Source organism: Paralichthys olivaceus, chromosome 10 (assembly GCF_024713975.1).
Source record: "Paralichthys olivaceus isolate ysfri-2021 chromosome 10, ASM2471397v2, whole genome shotgun sequence".
Classification (NCBI taxonomy): domain Eukaryota; kingdom Metazoa; phylum Chordata; class Actinopteri; order Pleuronectiformes; family Paralichthyidae; genus Paralichthys; species Paralichthys olivaceus.
Genome location: NC_091102.1, coordinates 23,424,690 through 23,443,941, shown reverse-complemented (window position 1 = coordinate 23,443,941; position 19,252 = coordinate 23,424,690). Strand labels below are relative to the sequence as shown.

Sequence of the window (19,252 nt, the reverse complement as noted above, 5' to 3'; positions counted from 1 at the left end):
ATTGTTGCTGTTATCAATAATAATCAATAATGTCTTTACACTGTTACTGTTTACATTCTAACTAGTCAGATCTGATACCTGATGGTGCTCAAGTGTTCCCAGTCTCTCTTTCCTCTCTCTCCCCCTCTCCACTACCTCACTCTCTTCTCTCCCCTCTTTTCCACCCATCTCTCCTCTCCTCCCCATTTTTTTCTGCTAACTCCAACCAGTAGAGGCAGATGACCGCCCACATTGAGTCTGGTTCTAGAGGTTTCTCCCTGTTAATGAGGGAGTTTTCCTCTCCACAGTCGCCAAAGTGCTGCTCATTGTGGGAACTGTTGGGTTTCTCTATATTTATACAATTTTAAGGTCTTGACCTCCTATAAAAAGTGCCTTGAGATAATGTATGTTATGATTTGGCGCAATACAAATACAATTGAATTGAATTGAACTGAATGGTCTGTACTATTGTAGGAATTTCAAAATTTAGGCTCTCTGTTTTTCTCCGTGATTCTTGCTGGACCACGGGCTGGGCCACTCGGAGTTTGCTCCCGGGCTTCATGTGGCCCGCGGGCCGCCATTTGAAAAGGCCTGCTTTAAGTATTTTGTCCATCAGCTACAACAAATCATCTTTTGACATTGCAGGCTCTAGTCCTCATCCAGTCGAAGAAGAGGTCAAACAGCAGCTGCTTTACTGCCGTGTTGGCATTGGCTACCATCTCCAGATTCTGCCCCATGGGTCTGTTGGAGGCGTCCACAAACCCACAGTGTATTGTAAGTTCAGTCCACACATACAACCTCCTTACCATGAGCATTTGTTAATGTTTCAAGTTTATTAGGTCTGTATTGTAAATTTTGTCCATTCATTTATGCTTTGCTCTACTTTGCATTTCTAAATCTCCACAAGCTTGGCTCAAGGTGTTTGCTATGAAGCATGGAGTGGTGGGAATCAAAGGAGTCAAGAGCGGCTTGTACCTCTGTATGAGTCGAGAGGGCCTGGCATATGGCATGGTATGTAATCCATTCACAGCTCACACCAGTAATACTGCATGGTTTAAATGTGTCATGTATGTTTACTATAGTAAAGACTGAAACCTGAGTCAAAGAGCACTATGTTAAAAATGCGTTCATAACACTATAAACAGGTAGCTGAGTGGTTGTGGCTCAGGTTATGAGTGGTTCATCCACTAACAAAAAGGTTGGAGGTTAAATCCCTTGCTCCCTATTGCACATAATGTAGTGTCCTTGGGCAAGATCCTGACCCCAAATTGCCCCTGATGGCTGTGTTGGCAGTGTCTGTGTGATGTTTGATAGAGCCACACAGAGCCACTGCATGCATGTGTGTGTGAATGGCAAAAACTGTAAAGTGCTTTGAGCAGTCATCAAAACAGACAATTTACCATTCACCATTTAACATCATGAATGTGGTTGTTTCTTCCAGGAGCAATTTTCTGCTGACTGCCTGTTGAAGGAGAACCTGGAAGAAAATCACTACACCACCTATTCCTCTCTGTCTCATCCGGGCATCTACCTGGCTCTTTCCCACAAAGGAGACCTCAGAAAGGGTAGCAGTGTGGGCCGCCACCAGTCCTGCACACACTTCCTTCCTAGAAGACCACCATGATCTGGGACCAGGACAGACAGCTTTTTCGAGAAACAGAGCCAAATTAGAAATATAGTTCACAAGCCAGTCCAGCTTGTGTGGAAAGCAACAGACCTCCACACAGCAGGTTTCAGGTTTATTGTCATTTGTTGAGTGACAGAATGGTGTTCCTTATGGACCTCAGTGTGACAGAACAGATGCCACACAGTCTTATGGATGAGAGTAAGAGTAAACACTCTTATTTGTCGAAACAAGGTTAACACTTTTGCTTGTGACTGTAACCACAGTGCAAACAAATAAGTCTCAATAGACAGAAATGATTCTGTGTCAGGGTTGAGTTAGCCCATCACGATGGCCATGTCTTTTCATGTCGTAGAATTTCAATGAAAACGGTGCAAGAGGTTTAATTTCATAGTGAGTTGACCACCATACTCGGTGACCAATCCCCAAAAGCTCCTGGTGTCTGTAGTTGATTACTAATTTTTTGATTGGCTTACTGTTATATGCAAAATAAATTCTAAAAGTTTTAGCAACTGGGGCATGTGGGAAGACACTAGATTATTGTCTGGGTCTTTTTCTGACACCAGTGCCTAAATGGTGCCAGAACTGATGCTTTTTACTTAAAAATGCCTGACTGTAAGACGACGAAGGATATTATTTTTTAATTGCCAAAGCTGAAATTTAAGATCTAAACTTTTAAGAGTTTAAAGTATACTTAATAACTAAATAATAGTTTCAGTGTTTAAAACAGCAAAATGCTCCAGCTCCAAATTCGTGACAATTGTCTTCCCACTGCCATGCACGGTATGGGGCCATGCAAGCAGTCAAACACGGAGTATCCCTGTTTGCACAAGAGTGTTTTGCCACCAAGTTAAGTGAATTGTTATCCACAAAAGGCAATAAAATTGTCATAGCCGATATATAGCACAAACTTTGTGGAAATATGGTACTACTGCAAAAAAAAAAAAAAAAAAATTAATATCCTGTTTCTTGGAATTAGGTATTTTTATTTTTGGGTAAATAGTACATTGTGGTTTTGGGCAATTGAGACAGTTGAATAAGATTTGCTAAATATTTTTTTGTATATGCTCTGCATGCTCTATATTAGTGTCAACCTCAATTGCACATATTCAATACATTCAGAACTTCAAGCATTTCAATTCAATTCAATTCAATTTTATTTGTATAGCGCCAAATCATAATATACATTATCTCAAGGCACTTTACATAGAAGGTCAGGACTTTAAAATCAAAATATAAAGAAACCCAACAGTTCCCACAATGAGCAGCACTTTGGTGACTGTGGAGAGAAAAACTCCTTCATTAACAGCGAGAAACCTCTGGCAGAACCAGGCTCAATGTGGGCGGTCATCTGCCTCTACTGGTTGGGGTGAGCAGAGAAAACGGGGGAAGGAGATGAGAGATGGGTGGAAAAGAGGGGAGAGAAGAGAGAGGGATAGTGGGGAGGGGGAAGTAGGAGAGAGGGGGGGCGAGAAAGACCGGGGACACTTGAGCGCCATCAGGTATCAGATCTGACGAGTTAAAAAGGAAACAACAGTGTAAAGACTATTAATTATTATGGATAACAGACACATTTGATATCATAATGAATTACTGCAATATTGTAATTAGTAATAGTAAAAGTTCTTAGTTTTGAATGATTTGCTGCAGTCAGGTACTGCTTAAGGTACCAGGTGATAAAAGGGGCCCAGGAAGTGGAATGACTCCACGGTGTCCACTGGAGAATCACACAGGGTGATGGGTGCGGGTGGAACTTGGTTCTTCCTAAAGTCCACAGTCATCTCCACTGTTTTGAGAGCGTTGAACTCCAAGTGTTGTCACTGTACCAGGTCATCAGGTGGTTAATCTCCCACCTGTAGGCAGACTCGTCCACATCAGAGATGAGTCATATGGGTGTGGTGACGTCCACCAACAGGTGGATCCGGTGTTGATGGTCCAGTCAGAGACATGTTTCCCCAGCTTCCCACGCTGCCTCCTAGCAGACAGGAAGTCTGTGATCCATCTGCAGATGGAGTCAGGCACATTCAACTGGGAGAGCTTATCCTGAAGCAGAGCAGGGATTATAGTGTTTAATGCAGATCTGAAGTCCACAAACAGGATCCTGGCAAGAGGCTGCGGGCCATCAGGACCAAAAAGTCACGCCACAAAAAATATTTTTTTCCAGACTGCTGCTGGCCTTGTCAACAAGGTATGTGACCCTATCACTGGGTTGCACTGATGTCCCCATCTGTGACTGTGACACTTTGACACTTATAACAGACTAACTGTACTTTGCACAATCCAGTCTCTAGGGTTTACTTAGAATGTGTTGCACAATCCCTCCCCTGGTGCTATAGTATTATTTATATGTATTGCTTCTTATTTTTTATCATTTTTATATTTATACTTGCACAAATGCACCACAGCACATTCCTTGTATGTGTAAACCTGGTTGGCAATAAAACCTGTGGTCATGGGATGGAGTGGTTTATTGTGACAGTGAGGAAAGTCAGCTGTAATCTGTATGCATTGTGGATGAAAAATTCATCACCTTCAGTAATTAAGTTTAACAAAAAGGAATCTTCATTCATAGTGATTAACAAGAAAATAAATACATTAAACTATAAATTAAAATGTGAAACAATCATGCCAAAATATCTGAGAGCAATGATAAAATGTCCCAATCACCAAAATGTTGCCAAAAACGGATTTGTTGTCATTTTACACAAAAGGGTATGCCATGCCTCCTTGGATATAATCTGCTTTCCTCCTCAAATAAATAACATCTTCATTATTTCAGAAATATATCATGCTCCCTTTTTTTGTCACAAGGCTGAAATTCAATAACTTTCCCAATCACTCTTACTTCAAGTGATTTCTTATTATGGTGCCTGGAATCAGGACTATGCTACGCCAGGGCCACACTGGCGGTTTGGAAGTTTCCTCTGCCTGTTGCAGCTGTCTGCTGTTCACACTGGCTGTGGTTTAGCTCTACGGTGCAGCTGCTGCTGCCAGAGCTATGCTTTTACATAAGGGTTGCGCATCAGTCACAAGTGTGTGAGAGAGAAAGAGAGAGAGAGAGAGAGAGAGAGCTTATTGCCCAACCCCTGGAAATACTTTTTACTTTTTAATATAACTAAAGCCTTTGTGAGGTTTCTGGTATGACTAATGTATTTTAAGTATAAATGTAGTCTTAAGTACTCAAATAAATACCAGAAGGGTGAATTCGGGTAATGTGGGACATTGGGTAATGTGGGACACCCAATCTCCAGTCTGTTTTTATTCCTGTTCCAACAAAATCTAGTTGACCTTTACTACAACGTATTGATTTAGCATGGATATCATGTAACTGAAATCACATGACTTAATGGGGGTGATGTCACAGAAAGGGGTGGGACAAATACATCTGTCATAAATAAGAAAATGTTCCTAAATTAGGTTTGTGATGTATTCAAGCTACAAAATATGCATAAAATGTGTTTTTTTTTTACCTGTCAAATATGAATGATAATGTGGGACAGCATGCTTTAGGTAATCTGGGACAGTCATTGAAGTTATATCTACAGCTTGTCATGCAGTCCAAACTAATTGCATGGCTCTTGTGAATAAACCCTTTATGTAACAAAAACAACTTATTCTACAGTGCATGTGTGTGAGTGTATTTGCATAAAGCAGCTGGACAGTGAAGCTATTGGAAAGTGTCCATGCATTGGCCTGCACACTCAGGTGACACATGAGTATGTAATCCTACCCAGAGAATGGGAGGTACATAGTCAACTGATCCCTACTTTGAGTGACAGCACTCACCTGCTCAGATGTCCCTTTGTACCAAAATTTAGGCACGACAGGAAGGCAGCCATTGAGACAGAGAGAGGAGGAAGAAAAAGGAAAAGCAAGAGAGGACAGAAAGAAAAAATGACCGGGAATAGGGGTCACTGGAGTTAGATTAAGCAAAGTTGGATGTGGAGAATGGCACGATGACGAAAAGCTTTGGGGAGAACGGTATGTTGGATATAATTTGGACAAACTCAGGAATACATCCAGCTTTGATGACTCCTGACAGTTTTTCTCTTTTCCATATCCTCTTCCACCACTTTTATTTTTCTGCTCTCAGTGTATCCACTTATCCAACTGTTCCGCTTGTCTTTTTTGCAGATCCTGCTGCCAACGCTGCTGCTGCTACTACTACTGACACATCAACCCCCCCATCAGTAAGTGGACAAAATACAGTCACATTAGTCCTGAAGCTATTAGATCAAATTTCATTCTTAATTAAATACTTTTGGGCTTTGACTTTTTTCTCAAAACAAGAAATCCCTTTTCAAATTTTGTTTTTTTTAAATCATTTTATTATCTGGGGACCTGATCTGTATCTCTTAGATATCCTCCACACACTCCAGGAGGGAGCCTCTTAATTATTAAATTGTAAATTTGGTTATTTCTCATTTTTCTTGCCACTATTCATGTTAAACCCTTTCCCCTGGGATCCCAAGCCTGACCGGCAATGGTAGTCAGCTGGTGGTTAAAGTCACAATACAAATGGGTAACAGTTTAAAGATCCATTATAGAAAATGTGTAAAAAGACAACAAAAAAAAGAATGTACAATGGTGAACTGTAATTATGTGGCAGTGGCAACTTTAAATAAATCAACAAATGTTAGAGTAAATTCAGTTTTGCTACATTTCATCCTGTATAGGAACATAAGGACCCCTCCAGGATAGAGGTGGTCTCTGTAACGGAAGACGATCTCCCCACTGTCGAGACCCCCAACACAGTGAATGTGAGCCCCCTGGGCAGCTTCACTGCTGTCTCCCTGTCAGAGAATACTACAGCCAAACCTGAAGAGCCCCAGTCTCCTGCTGCACCCAGTCCAACCATGCCAATCACCAAGGTGCAGCCATTTATTCAAGGTGAGACCCTGTGATGCTCTTGAGCTTTGGAAGGCTTGTTCATACAGGGTGTTGGGATGCCGCCCCCTCTAACATCCTGAGACAAAAAGCCTGTGTAAAGATGTTAAACATGATACAATTAGATAATAATAGTTAACTTGTACAGTGCACCTAGGAGACCATAAGCACCTGTGAGCCTTACTGCGAGTCATACCTTGTGTGGGCCGCCGGCCAAATAAAAGTGAATGTGGGTCCTTAAAGTATTAGCTAGTACTGGATTGAGGCTGCTCTTTAATTGGTTGTTGCAGATTTTCCATGGGATGCAGCTCTCTGCGCTCCAGATATTCCGACTTTTATTTACAGCGAATAGATATTGATTTACGTTTTTTTCTTGAATGAAATGTCATTGGTCAGAAAAATACAAATGGTTTGAAAGTTGTCAGAGTCATTTAGAAAACACAATGAGGCTATATTTGTGCAGCAGGCTTAGTATTGCTCAGCAGCTCGATGAAGGCTACAGGTTTGGCATTTTGTGTGTTGTGTTGAGTCTGGTTTCAGTTTGTTTGTCTCCTTTACCAAAACTGCAGCCCACCCCAATAAATGTTATCACCAGCTGCCACTGCACCAGAGTAAGGTCTGACAATCGCTTGAGGATTTCATCCCGGTACCTAACAGCAGTCAGGGTGCCGTTTGTTAGACATAATAAACACAACGTTTAGATACTTTTAATGGTTTCTTTAATTCAACTCAAACACACGGCAAAACATTCCCCTTTCTCCCACAAGGGTAATTAAAGTTCCCCCGTGTACCTCCATCTAAGAGATTGATGTCTGTCCTATTTTTGACCTCTGCTGTTCTTTTTTTAGTTTCATTAAGAGGGGCATCCCTCTGTATGGCATGTGCTGCTTGCAAATGGAGCGGTTGTAGATTATCAATGTAACTGTGCTGATGTACCTGAACTACACAATCAACAGTTGCAAAATCCATCCCTACATAGCAGAAATTTCTGTGCTCCTCACATCCAACATGGAACGCAGACTTTAGTATAGGAATTACCTCTGTCGAAAGGTTTTCTGAGCCTACCCAAAGAAAATCATCAATATGACATGCAAGCAACCTTAAACTGCTCATCTAACCAATAAAAGGATCGACCTGTGACATTTTATCACCTGTACTCTTACACGTGATTTCTTTCACTCTGTTGTATATAGTGACACATCTGCAAGACCATATACACATTTCGTTAGTTTCCATAGAATACTGTCACTGCCTGCTTCAGCTGGGGAGCAGCTATAAATATCTCTGGGCAGCTCCATACCCTGCAAAAATGCAGATTTGATGTATATAGAATGGATTTACCACTGATTTTGACAGATTACTGCTAACAGTAAATGGTAAATGGTTTGGTTTGTACTTGTTTAGTCTTGATGACCACTCAAAGCGCTTTACAGTACAGTTTTCCATTCACACACACTTTCTATTTGCAGAACTTTTTGCTCTATGAGGGGAAATTTGAGGTTCAGCAACTTGCCTGAGGAAACTTTGGCATGCAGATGGGGATTGAACTGCTAACCTGGTTGGAAGATGACCTCTCTACCCCTCAGCCACAGCCAACATCATCCAATAGTAGTCTAAGAGATTCTGAGGCACAGGTTGAGGAATCTTTTATGGAGGTTTTTTCCTATCTTAATTCAAGAGGGTGGTCTTTCGGTTTGAACGACTTGTTGAATATATGTTCAGATTGTGCATTACGTTTCATCAAAACCCTGCCCTTGCACTAAAATAGCTCCTGTTTGCACTTAAATTTGCTCTGCTTCTGCTCAAACTGTGTGCTTGCACTCAGATATATTGTTGCCTGGACAGATATCCTGGGCTCCAGCTTAAGCTAAAGACATTTGTGACAGTTTACCTTTCCTGCTGCTGGGTTGGTGCCCTTCTATAGCCTCCTCCATCTCCTCCATGCTCTTGAGACTGTGCTAGGAGACACAGCCAACCTTGTTGCGACTGCACGTATGGATGTGTTATGCTGCCTGTGCCAATCCCTCTCACTGGTTCACCTGTAGGTGCTAACTGAGCCACCTCCACAATTCCATTGACTGGCCATCACATTTCCCTGATCTAACTCCAATTGAGTACCTCTGGGACATTATGTATCAGTGCATCCGACACCACCAAGACTACCACAGACTGTCCAGGAGCTCACTGATACTCTGATCCAGGTCTGGGAGGAGATCCCCCAGGACACCTTCCGCTGACTCATCAGGAGCATGCCCAGACATTGTTGGAAGTGCATACAATCACATTATGTATATATATTTTCAACTTGAATAATTCACTCATCAAGATCTGATGTGTGATTTAAGTGTTCCCTTAATTTTTTTGAGCAGTGTATATATATATATATACATGTGTGTATGTGTTTATCCAAAGCCTGATGTGTCTTACTCTGCTGTACCAGAGAGCACCATTAAGAAAAATTTGAAACACGTTTGCATTGCCATGACCTCACACACTACGGGCCTGGTTAATTTTGACTCTGTCACTTATATACCATAATGCTGTCATGAATATTGTTATTTTGTTGATGTGCTGTGTTACATGTGACCACTATTACATTTCTGTCAGTGCTAGGAGCTTTCTCTGAGAAAGTATTTCTCAAAGTTTTTCCTTAATCTTGTCGAGGGTTATGGGTAGATGATGTCACAATTTGTTAAGCCCTATATCAATCAAATGCAATCAATCAAATGTATTTATATAGCATGGTATTACAACAAGCAGTTGTCTCAGGGTGCTGCACAAAAGTCCAAGATCTTAAGAAACACAAAATCCAACTTGTTCCACACTGAGCAAGCATGAGCAACAGCAGGGAGGAAAAACTCCCAGGTAGAAGAAACCTCTGGCAGAACCAGGCTCGGTATGGATGGCCTCTGCCAGGACCGGTTGGGGTGATGGAGAAAGACCAAATAATATAGGAGAACGAAAGGAAATAAAGGGGGGGGGTTGAGTCACAGTCTCAGGATATGGGCTTGAATCCAGCCAGGGAATCTCAACGTGGGCGTTCGCATAGTCTTCCAAGGGCACGTTGGTCCCCCCGGGCACTCCTGCCTCCCTCATGGTCCAACATGCGCAGTAGAGAGGTCCTCATGTCAGCCCTTCGACAGATCGGCGACCTCCACTAGGTCCATCCCTCATCAGGACCTGAGTCAGGACAGGAGAGCCGCACAGTATGGACCAGGGAGGGGAGGAGAAGACCCAAGGAATTAGAGATATGTAATTAGATATAACAAAATTAACCAGGCAGAGAGTGAAGAAGAGAGCAGGTGCTGGTTTGTGGTGCCTGATGGGTGATCCCCCAGCAGTGTAGGCCTATAGCAGCATAACTATGGATGACTATGGTTCAGGGTTGAGCTAAAAGCTTTATCAAAAAGGAAGGTTTGAAGGCTAGCCTTAAATGTAGAGACCGTGTCTGCTTCCCTCACTGAGAGTGGGAGCTGGTTCCAAAGGAGAGGAGCTTGGTGACTAAAAGTTCTACCACCCATTCTACTCTTAGTAAATCTAGGCACTACAAGGAGTCCAGAGTTTAGGGAGCGAAGTGGTCTGTGATTATATGATTGATTGATTGAAATACTCAGTACAAAATGCAGATTTGTCTTCAACAAATTCACTCTTTTCCTCCTGTTTGAGAAACAATTGATAAGAACTACAATTGCTTGTTTGATCATCTTCTCAATGATGTAGCATTCTTGAGAAAAATGCTAAATTATATAGATTTGATTTTGTAGATACTAGAAAAATGTCAAAACAGCTCTCTCTGCAATTACGTTAGCCCTCCTTAATAATGAAACACTGGATGTACTGTTCTATTTTGTCTCAATAGAGGATGACCTGCAAGAAAGCTGGAAAAACAGAATGTTGGCCCATCGCTTTGAACTGCTAATTGCCTCAAGCCTCATCTTGGTGGTCACTCTCGCTCTCAGCATTGGCCTTGGAGGTGAGGAGCTCAGTGTTGTGTGAACTCTGGACATTGAGCAACAATGGAGCCACTGGAGCAAGGGCTGCCTTTGCTCCATCAATATTTGATGCAGTCCTTATATTCTCCTGTTATACAATTCATGTTCTGCCTACACACACACACACACACACACACACACACACACACACAGCTATGAATTCTTGATCTTTGTTTAGTTTTTTCTCCGCTTTTTTCCCCCTCAATCCTTGGAAACCCTGTTTTTCCATTGGTGCACTGTAAACCTGCGACCAGAGGGTAGAAGTTGAAATTCCCCATGCAGAAGATGCGAGTCATCATTGCTAATGGAGCTGGCTATCCTCTGTAACTGTTTGGTGTACAGGGACTCTAGGCTAATCCGAGGCTCAACAATCAGCCGACTGGACCATTTCACAATCTGACTCAGCCTGTTTCTGTCCTTTAAAGACAGGTTACCAAACCATGACACCAAAGAATATGATAAAGCATGATAAAATAGTGTCGGCCTGGATTTGTCAATATTAAAAAAAGACATTTTTCTTAAACAGTACAAACGCTGGTGACCCTTTTTGCACAAAACTTCCCTCTTTGCTTCAAAGTTCAGTTTGGTGTTAACAATAGTCCCAAGGTATTTATACAATTGCACACATTCCACCCTTGATAAGTGTGTCTTTGTGTGTGTGGGTAAGTTTTCTAAGATCGTTGACCATATCCTTGGTTTTTGAAATGTTAAGTATGGGGAATGACTCCTGGCACCACTTGACAAAGTGTTGAACAATTAGTCCATGGCTGTTTTCATTTGCCTGAAGGGGACTCACAATGTGAGTCATCTGCATACTTTAAAATTATCCTATCTTTAAATGAGCTCTGAAACATATTTGTATAAGGATAAAAAAACAGAGCAGAGAGCACACACCCTTGTGGTGAGCCTGTGGCAGAGCAAACTTTATCTGATAAAAATCCATTAACTCTGACTCTTTGTGTCCTGTTCGTTAAAAAAATCTAAAATCCAGCCCACAAGCATACAACTTTGCGCTTAGCATGTTTTAAGATTTCAGACACACTGCGCAATTTTTTCAATGTTTTTAATTAAAAAAGAGCTAAAAGCCACTGGTCTCTAGGGTTTTTGGAGTCATTACTTTAGGTACAGGGACCACAACAGCATCTTTCCAGACTGTGGGAACATGCTGTGCTGTTAAGATTTATTAAAAAATTAAAAACTGGGCTCAGCTCTTTTACACAATATTTTAAAATGTGACTATAGATATTGTCTGGTCCATGGCTCTTGTTCACCTTTGTAGAACGGAAAGCCTGTTCAACATCGTTTTGGTTTATCATGAAGTGCTGATTTTCTCAAAGTTTAAGACTCAGTACCTGAATTTCATTTCGAAAATCAAACATGTCAAAACTATTATAAAAGCAATTTAGAGCATTGGCAAAAGCAGTGTCTGAATCAAAACAATCTAAAGTGACTTGAGTGCTTTTTGCTTTAGTCTGGAGGCCTGCAATGGTTTTCATGCATGGCCATGCTGAGCCAAGGTTGTTCTCCAGATCTGATTTACAAGTTTTGCTCTTAAAAGTCCTATTTTAAGCCCCAGTGACATGCAGGTCAGAAGTGCCCCCCATTTTAAAAGCTATTTTTTTTCTCTGTTTTTCCATGGTTTATTATTAGCATATACTGTATAATGTGAATAAAATTCACACATTGTTCCCCTGAGGAACAATGTGGTTAACATTGTTGTAAATAATCTAATTTATTCAAATCAATTGAGGGCAGGAGATGGTAGATTTTATTTCTAATAGTTAAGATTTTGCTATTCAGGGATGGAGAAAACTCACATTTTTATGATGTGTGTGCATGACGAGTTTGAGATCTGCATGATAAGTCCCCTGCTATGATGATCATGCCATCTGGATGAGCAGTCAGCTGTTTGTTAATGACGACATGCAGCTTTTAAGGGCTACCTGAGCCTTAGCTTGTGGGGGAATGTATACTGCCATAATTGTTATTATTGTGTATTCCCTTGAAAGAAAGAATGGTCTGTACCTTACTGTAGGGAGATCTAGGTCTGGGAAACAGTCTATAATTTATAACATCAGCACATCTACATCAAACCACACCACATTCCCTGTCTTCAAACCACACCAAGAGTAAGGAAAAACTTCCAAAAATAACTCAGAGAGAGCCACATGTGACGGATCCCTCTCCCAGGACAAACGGAAAATTGCTCACAAAATTGCCCTGAGGTGTGATTAGATAAAAATAGGATAATCTGGTGGAGCCTAGATAGAGCAGGAACTGTGCCTGTGACCTAGGAGGCATGCACAAGAAGACAGTCTCACTGACTGAAATGTTGATTAGCTTTAATTGTGAATCATCTGCATAAAAATGACACTGGTTGGATGTGTATTGAAAACAGTAAAACGCCAAGAAGAGACCATTGATAAACGCCACAGTTAATATTTTGCCTGGCTAGAGAAAACAGTCCTCTTGTGTTCATACTCATCCAGTTTTCTAGTCGATCAATTTAAGTGCTCTGATCAACTGTATCAAATGCAGCAGAGAGACCCTGGAGCATCATATTGGCACCACAATGTCATTTAAGACTTTCAAGAGTACAGTTTTCGTTTATGTTTATCTTCAAAAAACCTGATTTAGTCTTTTTTCCAAAAAAAAGTAGATGTTCATAAAGGATGAGCTGCAAATATACCCCTTTTTGCAGTTCTTTGGACAAAAACTAATATAGAAGTCTAAAATAATTTTGATTTTCAGTGTCAATGTTAAGTAAAGGTGGTACAACGTTTGATTTACAATTTAGAGGAAATTTAGAGGAAATTTATTTTTATTAAATAATGTTATATCTAATGATAAAAAACACAAAGACCTCTTTTAAAAATCTAGTGGGTAAAACGTTTAATGGAGAGGAGGAAGATTTCATGTCTCTCTTCCTCAATAATACAGACAGAGGTTGGTGGATAACAGAGCTAAAAAGCAATTTGGGGATGTGAGAATTGGCAGTAAAAAATTATGCAAGAAATATTTTGATCTTCACTTTTTAGACAGTGTTGTTAAACTCTTATAAACGTGCACTGGAAAATGGCACTGTTAAGTTTAGAAGCTTTCCATTGCTATTAACACACCCTTCTAATACCTAGAACATGGTCATTAAACCACGATAGTGATTGCTGAACATGATTGTGACATTTTCAAGGTACACATCATAGTTATAATTAAAGCATAATTAAATACCAGTCAGTTAATGTTATGGACGCTATTGCGGTCTGATTGATTTATTGATGTAGCTCTTTTGAAATTACTTCCCTTGTTTATGATGCCTAGCTTTGGGGAGAGGGTGAAGTGTTTGAGTCCACAAAACACTTTTGAAGTTTCAGGGGTAATAAGCGTTGCGGCCAAGTCAAATAAAGTTGAAGTAACTGGTGACCACTTCCTCAAACGTAAAAAACATACTGCTGCTGTGGTGTCATCCAAGTGTCTGTCTGTTGTTTCCAGACATTCAAATTTGACTTGAAACAAGGTAATTTATTCTGTGTTTTCAGCCTAAATGTCCCATTTGATCTTCCTCTGGAACCGCATTCTCACAATAGCTGCAGTAACCAAGTCTATGGTGCAGAGTGAAGTTAGAAAACTACATCCTAACTAGTTTATCTGCAATGAAGATTTTATATAAAATTAAACTGAATATGCTTGAGTTCAAGTGTTTTGTTCAAGTGTTTGAATGAGTTACTGCTAATCTGGGACATTTTGATTTCTGCTATTCCAATAACTGTTTCACACATTAGATCAACATAATATACATTTCTGTATTCCTTAAGATGTTTTCTAACCACACCAGGAGAAAGAATAATTCGCAGAAGTCAAAATTGAAAAACATTTCTCAGATTACCCAAATTTACCCAACCACTACTGATGCTGCTAAAATTGTAAACTTTTCTCTGTGAATCTGTTAAAGCAGGACTTAAAGCTCTAATTCCGTTAAGGTCTTCTTTTGCTCTTTTATGTGATTTTATTAATGATTTATTTATTTGGACATTAGTATGTATTCAACATCTGGAACATCTAAAATGATTTGTCATCCTTTTGTTTGCTCAAATACGCACAGCTGGCATTCACCATGTTTACACAGGTCATTTACACACTTCTCTTCTCAGCTTTTGCTGGATCTGACTTGTCATGTTCATAAACCTTACTATACAAAATGTATGAGAAATTTAGGATAAGAATACAAATATGGTCTGGCACGAGGCCCATTGTAATTCTGAATGGTACCAAAGAAAGGGATTATAAAATAAGCTTGGAGAAGTTTGCTAACACATATTTCACAATATCTTTAACTATGTGGAGGAACCTATTTCAAGATTTACTGGATGTCCATTCCACATTTATAACACATACGCATTTCTCTGAGGAGGAGCTATCTTTTGGCCCCACAATGAAAATTGAACTTTTTCTTTTACAGTTGGGGTTGTACATGGTGCATTGAATTCCCAATCAATTTGTCTTTGTAACTTCTAAAAATAACTTTTCACAAATATTTCATTGAATTAATCTGCTTATAAAAAATAGGCAGAAACAAGAGCCCTTTGAGTAAACTATAAATGTATCTTTCACTGTCATTGTTCAGTCTTCCTTATCCTATCTTATGAGTATTATTTCAGCTGCAGTCCCATCACTTCATGGAAAATTTACACTAATACAATATTCAAAAAATATATTTAATAATAAAAAACAAAACATCTCTAACATAAAGCAGGTTCCTGCCTTGCCACCAATTGTGAAATAATGCTGATCCTCAGTGAGCAGTGCTAAAAAATGTGATTATCCCCAGTTACTGAACCATGTGCTACAGTATTATTTTTACAACCACATTGTTCTTAAAGTTCCTTCCCTCTTCCTTCCTTCTTGTATTACAATCCACTTAAACTGTGTTGACGACGACTCTATTTGAGAAATGTACTTGACATTGGTCCTCTTTTGGTCTTTAAATTATTGTGTATCTTTTAACTTTGTTTGGCCTGCTTCTACAGTGGGTCTGAGCTGTGTGGGGAGGTTTCGTTGTGGCTCATCATCTCAGTGCATCAGCTCCTCAGCTCAGTGTGATGGAGAGGTGGACTGTGACAATGGAGAGGATGAGCTCGGCTGTGGTGAGACACGTATACACAACTATAAACACACAGTATTAGATGTGTATGATCGATGACTGAACCTGCTATTGGTAAATCATTAAGTCTTTTTTAGTCATGGCAAATATGAATTAGAATACAACAACAACCCTCTATTTTCCTAAACTATCATATTTCTTCTTCTTCTTCTAGAAGTTATTATTATTTTTACACCACTAAAGTGAATTTGTTTAGCACCAAAAGCAATGTTACAAAGTGCTTCATACACAAACAATACAGGGGGACATTTTTTTACTTCCTGTCATTTGTCTGAACAGTTGCCATGAAAATCTAAGGCCAAACATGATACACATAATCATTTGTGTGGTTCTCCCTGAGAAGCGATTTACTCTTTTTTCCATTGTTGGTGGTGGTAATACACATACTCAAGTAATGACTACAACTAATGACAAGTAATGACCTATCATTATTATTATTTTATGAATTGTTGCTGCTATCATTAATAACAACTTTACATCCATAATTATCACTTGTTGTTTTCATAACAACTAGTCTAAAACATGATGGTTACACAACTGTTCCTGGTCTCTCTCTCCTACTCCCCTTCCCTCTTGTCTCTTTCTTCTCTCCCCTCTTTTCTATGTTTCTCTGCTTAGCCCAACCGGTTGAGGCAGATGCCAGCCCACATTGAGTCTGGTTCTGATTCTCTTTGTTTGTCGTTTACATTTTAGAGAATGTAATTAATATTATAGCTCAGCTGCAGCACCGCGGCTGTTCCGCAGCCGGTGTGCCCTGGGCGTTATTATCAATTAATCACATTGTTGACAAACCAAAGTTGAAAATGTATTCAGAGTTAAGCAAGTTACAACTAGATGTTTTGGTGAAGTATACATCTCTAAATCCATAGAGATACAATATGGCGACACATCACAATGACATACATCAGTGGCCAATGAGGTTTCTACATTTCTACATCATAATACCAATTCATATGTCTCTCTCTGTCTGTCTACCTGTCTGTCTGTCTGTCTGTCTACATCTGGATGTCAGTGCGTTTAAGTGGGAAGAGCTCTGTGCTGCAGGTCCAGAAAGGGGGTTTATGGAGGACAGTCTGCTCAGAGGACTGGAAAAACTGGCTGGGTGTCTCTGCCTGCAAGCAGTTGGGATACTCCAGGTCCTGGATGGAACTTAAGTCTCTTGAATTTCTTTCTCTTTTCATCTGTCTGCAGATTTGTCCTTGTGTCCCCTTTTTTTCAACCTGTTGTCATCACCTGGATACTCCTGCTCCTTGTTAAAGAACTTTTTTTTACAGCTTAGAAACATTAGCCTTCTTGTGTGCTGGCTCTACACGCTGGTCCAGAGTAAAAAGTCTCATCAGCTATTAAATGGATCATCAAGTGGTTTTGTAGACATTTATTCAAGACTTAATTTGCAGATTAGCCTCAACTACCTTGATTTAGGCAATAGCATGACATTTTCTCTAAAGGCCAAACATAACATCTTTGCACCATTTTTTTTAATCAATTTTCTTCCATCCAGAAGTTTGGTGTGTACACTTCCAGAGGACCTGTTAGTCACTGGGTATAGTGCTCAGTAATATACTCTTATTTTCATCCAGCAAATGATAAATGTAGAATTACTCATGTAATGAGTAAAATGGCCCAAGAGTATTTGCACATTAATATTTTACAGTGTAGGCCGGAGTGTGCCACTATTATAAAATCGACACTATTTGTCAAGGGGTTTGCCAAAATTACAAATTTGACCATATAAATAACTCCCTTGTATGTTACTAACATAATTTATATGGTTTTGCTATTAAATAGTGCTTACAATGGTTGATATCTTCACTTGAAGTTATTTTTTCATCAATTGCATGTTGGCTATTTCAGAGGTTTATTTTAGCAATCAATACAATCTTCAGACCTAAGTTAACAACTTAAACACAACAAAAATAAAACTCTGTAATTCCACTCAACACATAACAGCAACAATTGTGCTTGTCTGTCTGAATGCATATTTCACTTATCGACTTATCAGTTTAACATTTTGCATGTGTATTGTTACTGGTTCTAGGAAGTGCAGGGGCATATTTTGGTCAGATTTGGACACGTAATACATTCAATATCAATAGAAATTGTACAAGCAAGCTAACAGTGATGTGAAGCAGTCAGAGTGTGGTGGGGGGTGCAGGGGGCAGCACACCTTAACAGTCAGTCTACAGACCCTGTTGAACTTGTCTTTTTCCACATCCTGATAAACTACAGCAGTGGTCAGCAACTGGAGCAAACCACAGGTCCAAATTGCCATCGGACTATTTCGATAATATGTTTCATTTTATTTCACCATATTAGACATTTACAGGAGCTAATCTCCGTAAAACCAACATTCAGTCTGTGAGAAAAGAAAATGTGAATCTGAGAATCGCTTTCTCTTTACCAAGTTATTTTCAAAGTAAAAACACAATGTTTGTTTTTTGCTGCAATGCTTTATACTGAGTGAAATTATTTTGCCTGTATTTTTAAAAATTGTGAATATTGTCGATTGCTTAACAGTCCTCTTAAATAGCCAACATGTAAGTAACAGCAGTTAGACTTATATAAACCACACACACGAACAGTAATAAAGCAAACTGTTTAATTTTATTAAAAACATTGACTATAACATTTTTATTGTAGAGAAACCAGGTTGCACCACACATTGTATATAAAAAGCTCTGCACACAACATCACACAAACAATAAAAAGTGACAATATATTGTAGAACTATTTGGGGAGGACTCACAAATGGCAAGAAATAATTCTGAAATGGCTAAGGAGCATTAACACAGGACAAGAAACAGTCCATTATAAACCTGCCTGTTTGTAATGGGCAGTGCACTAGTGTTTTAAGTGAAATTAAGTATAAGTGGTATCACTTTTAAGTGTGGAATGCAGCAGTAAATGTCTTCACATGCTAGTCTAACCTTAGTTGTACATTCTCTGTCATGTCAGGTATGTGGAGTCATTCTTCGTTTCTCTAACATCCATTGAGCAAGAACTTCAGCACAACCTGGTGTCCATCAGCCTGAATCAGTCACAGATCATCAAACTCCAGAACACAACAACCCTCAGGTACAAAGCACCTGCCCATCTGAACAAAGGAAAAAGAATCCAAACTAATCTTTCTCCTGACTCCTCTCTCTCTCATGCCGACACAGACACACACAAACAGTGACACTGGACACTCAGACTGTGTAAACATAATTTGGTCTGAACTAACACAAATGAATACATGTTAATTTGCATTCAGAATGGGGAAGATCCGATTACATGTGGTCACAGGAGATACATTCAGGACGCATTGTGATGCTAGATGTGAACACACATACTTAGCGCTGGCCACTTGTGATTGGATCTCACGGGACAGATGTTAAATCCAGGTCCAAACAGGGTCAAACAGACCATTCTTGTGCAAATAATCACAAAACTAGTTTGCAAATGTTTTTTCAAGGATTTTAGAAATGAGGGAAAGGTTTGATATGGGTATATAATTAGCTATCTGGGTCAAGATTTGGCTTAATTGATGCTACCTGAACAGCCCTCAGTACACAGCCACTTGATAGGGATATATTAATCTGATTTAATATAAAACTTTTGAGAAGACGAAAA

General features: G+C 39.7%; 2 protein-coding genes across 2 annotated transcripts in view; both read left to right on the top strand.

The window, feature by feature from the left end:
- Positions 1 to 416: 416 nt before the first annotated feature.
- fgf9 (fibroblast growth factor 9) lies at positions 417 to 1,891 on the top strand. The gene is made up of 3 exons (XM_020099608.2): positions 417 to 753; positions 887 to 990; positions 1,421 to 1,891. Exons 1-3 carry the CDS (start codon positions 435 to 437, stop codon positions 1,601 to 1,603), a joined length of 606 nt encoding a protein of 201 aa, XP_019955167.2. The 5' UTR covers positions 417 to 434; the 3' UTR covers positions 1,604 to 1,891.
- Positions 1,892 to 5,433: 3,542 nt separating this feature from the next.
- Positions 5,434 to 19,252, top strand: part of tmprss3a (transmembrane serine protease 3a) — a 32,082-nt gene continuing 18,263 nt past the window's right edge. The window contains exons 1-7 of the mRNA XM_020099694.2: positions 5,434 to 5,584; positions 5,738 to 5,793; positions 6,280 to 6,493; positions 10,350 to 10,463; positions 15,507 to 15,623; positions 16,653 to 16,776; positions 18,596 to 18,715. Coding sequence (XP_019955253.2) covers positions 5,560 to 5,584; positions 5,738 to 5,793; positions 6,280 to 6,493; positions 10,350 to 10,463; positions 15,507 to 15,623; positions 16,653 to 16,776; positions 18,596 to 18,715 — 770 coding nt within the window. The 5' untranslated portion in view covers positions 5,434 to 5,559. The remainder of the gene's footprint in view (positions 5,585 to 5,737; positions 5,794 to 6,279; positions 6,494 to 10,349; positions 10,464 to 15,506; positions 15,624 to 16,652; positions 16,777 to 18,595; positions 18,716 to 19,252) is intronic.

Excerpts from the sequence above, each read along its gene's own strand:
- fgf9 (XM_020099608.2), top strand. The coding sequence starts at position 435 with ATGGTCTGTACTATTGTAGGAATTTCAAAATTTAGGCTCTCTGTTTTT. Across the intron at positions 754-886 it reads CCACAAACCCACAGTGTATT|CTTGGCTCAAGGTGTTTGCT; the intron begins GTAAGTTCAGTC and ends AATCTCCACAAG. Across the intron at positions 991-1,420 it reads AGGGCCTGGCATATGGCATG|GAGCAATTTTCTGCTGACTG; the intron begins GTATGTAATCCA and ends TGTTTCTTCCAG.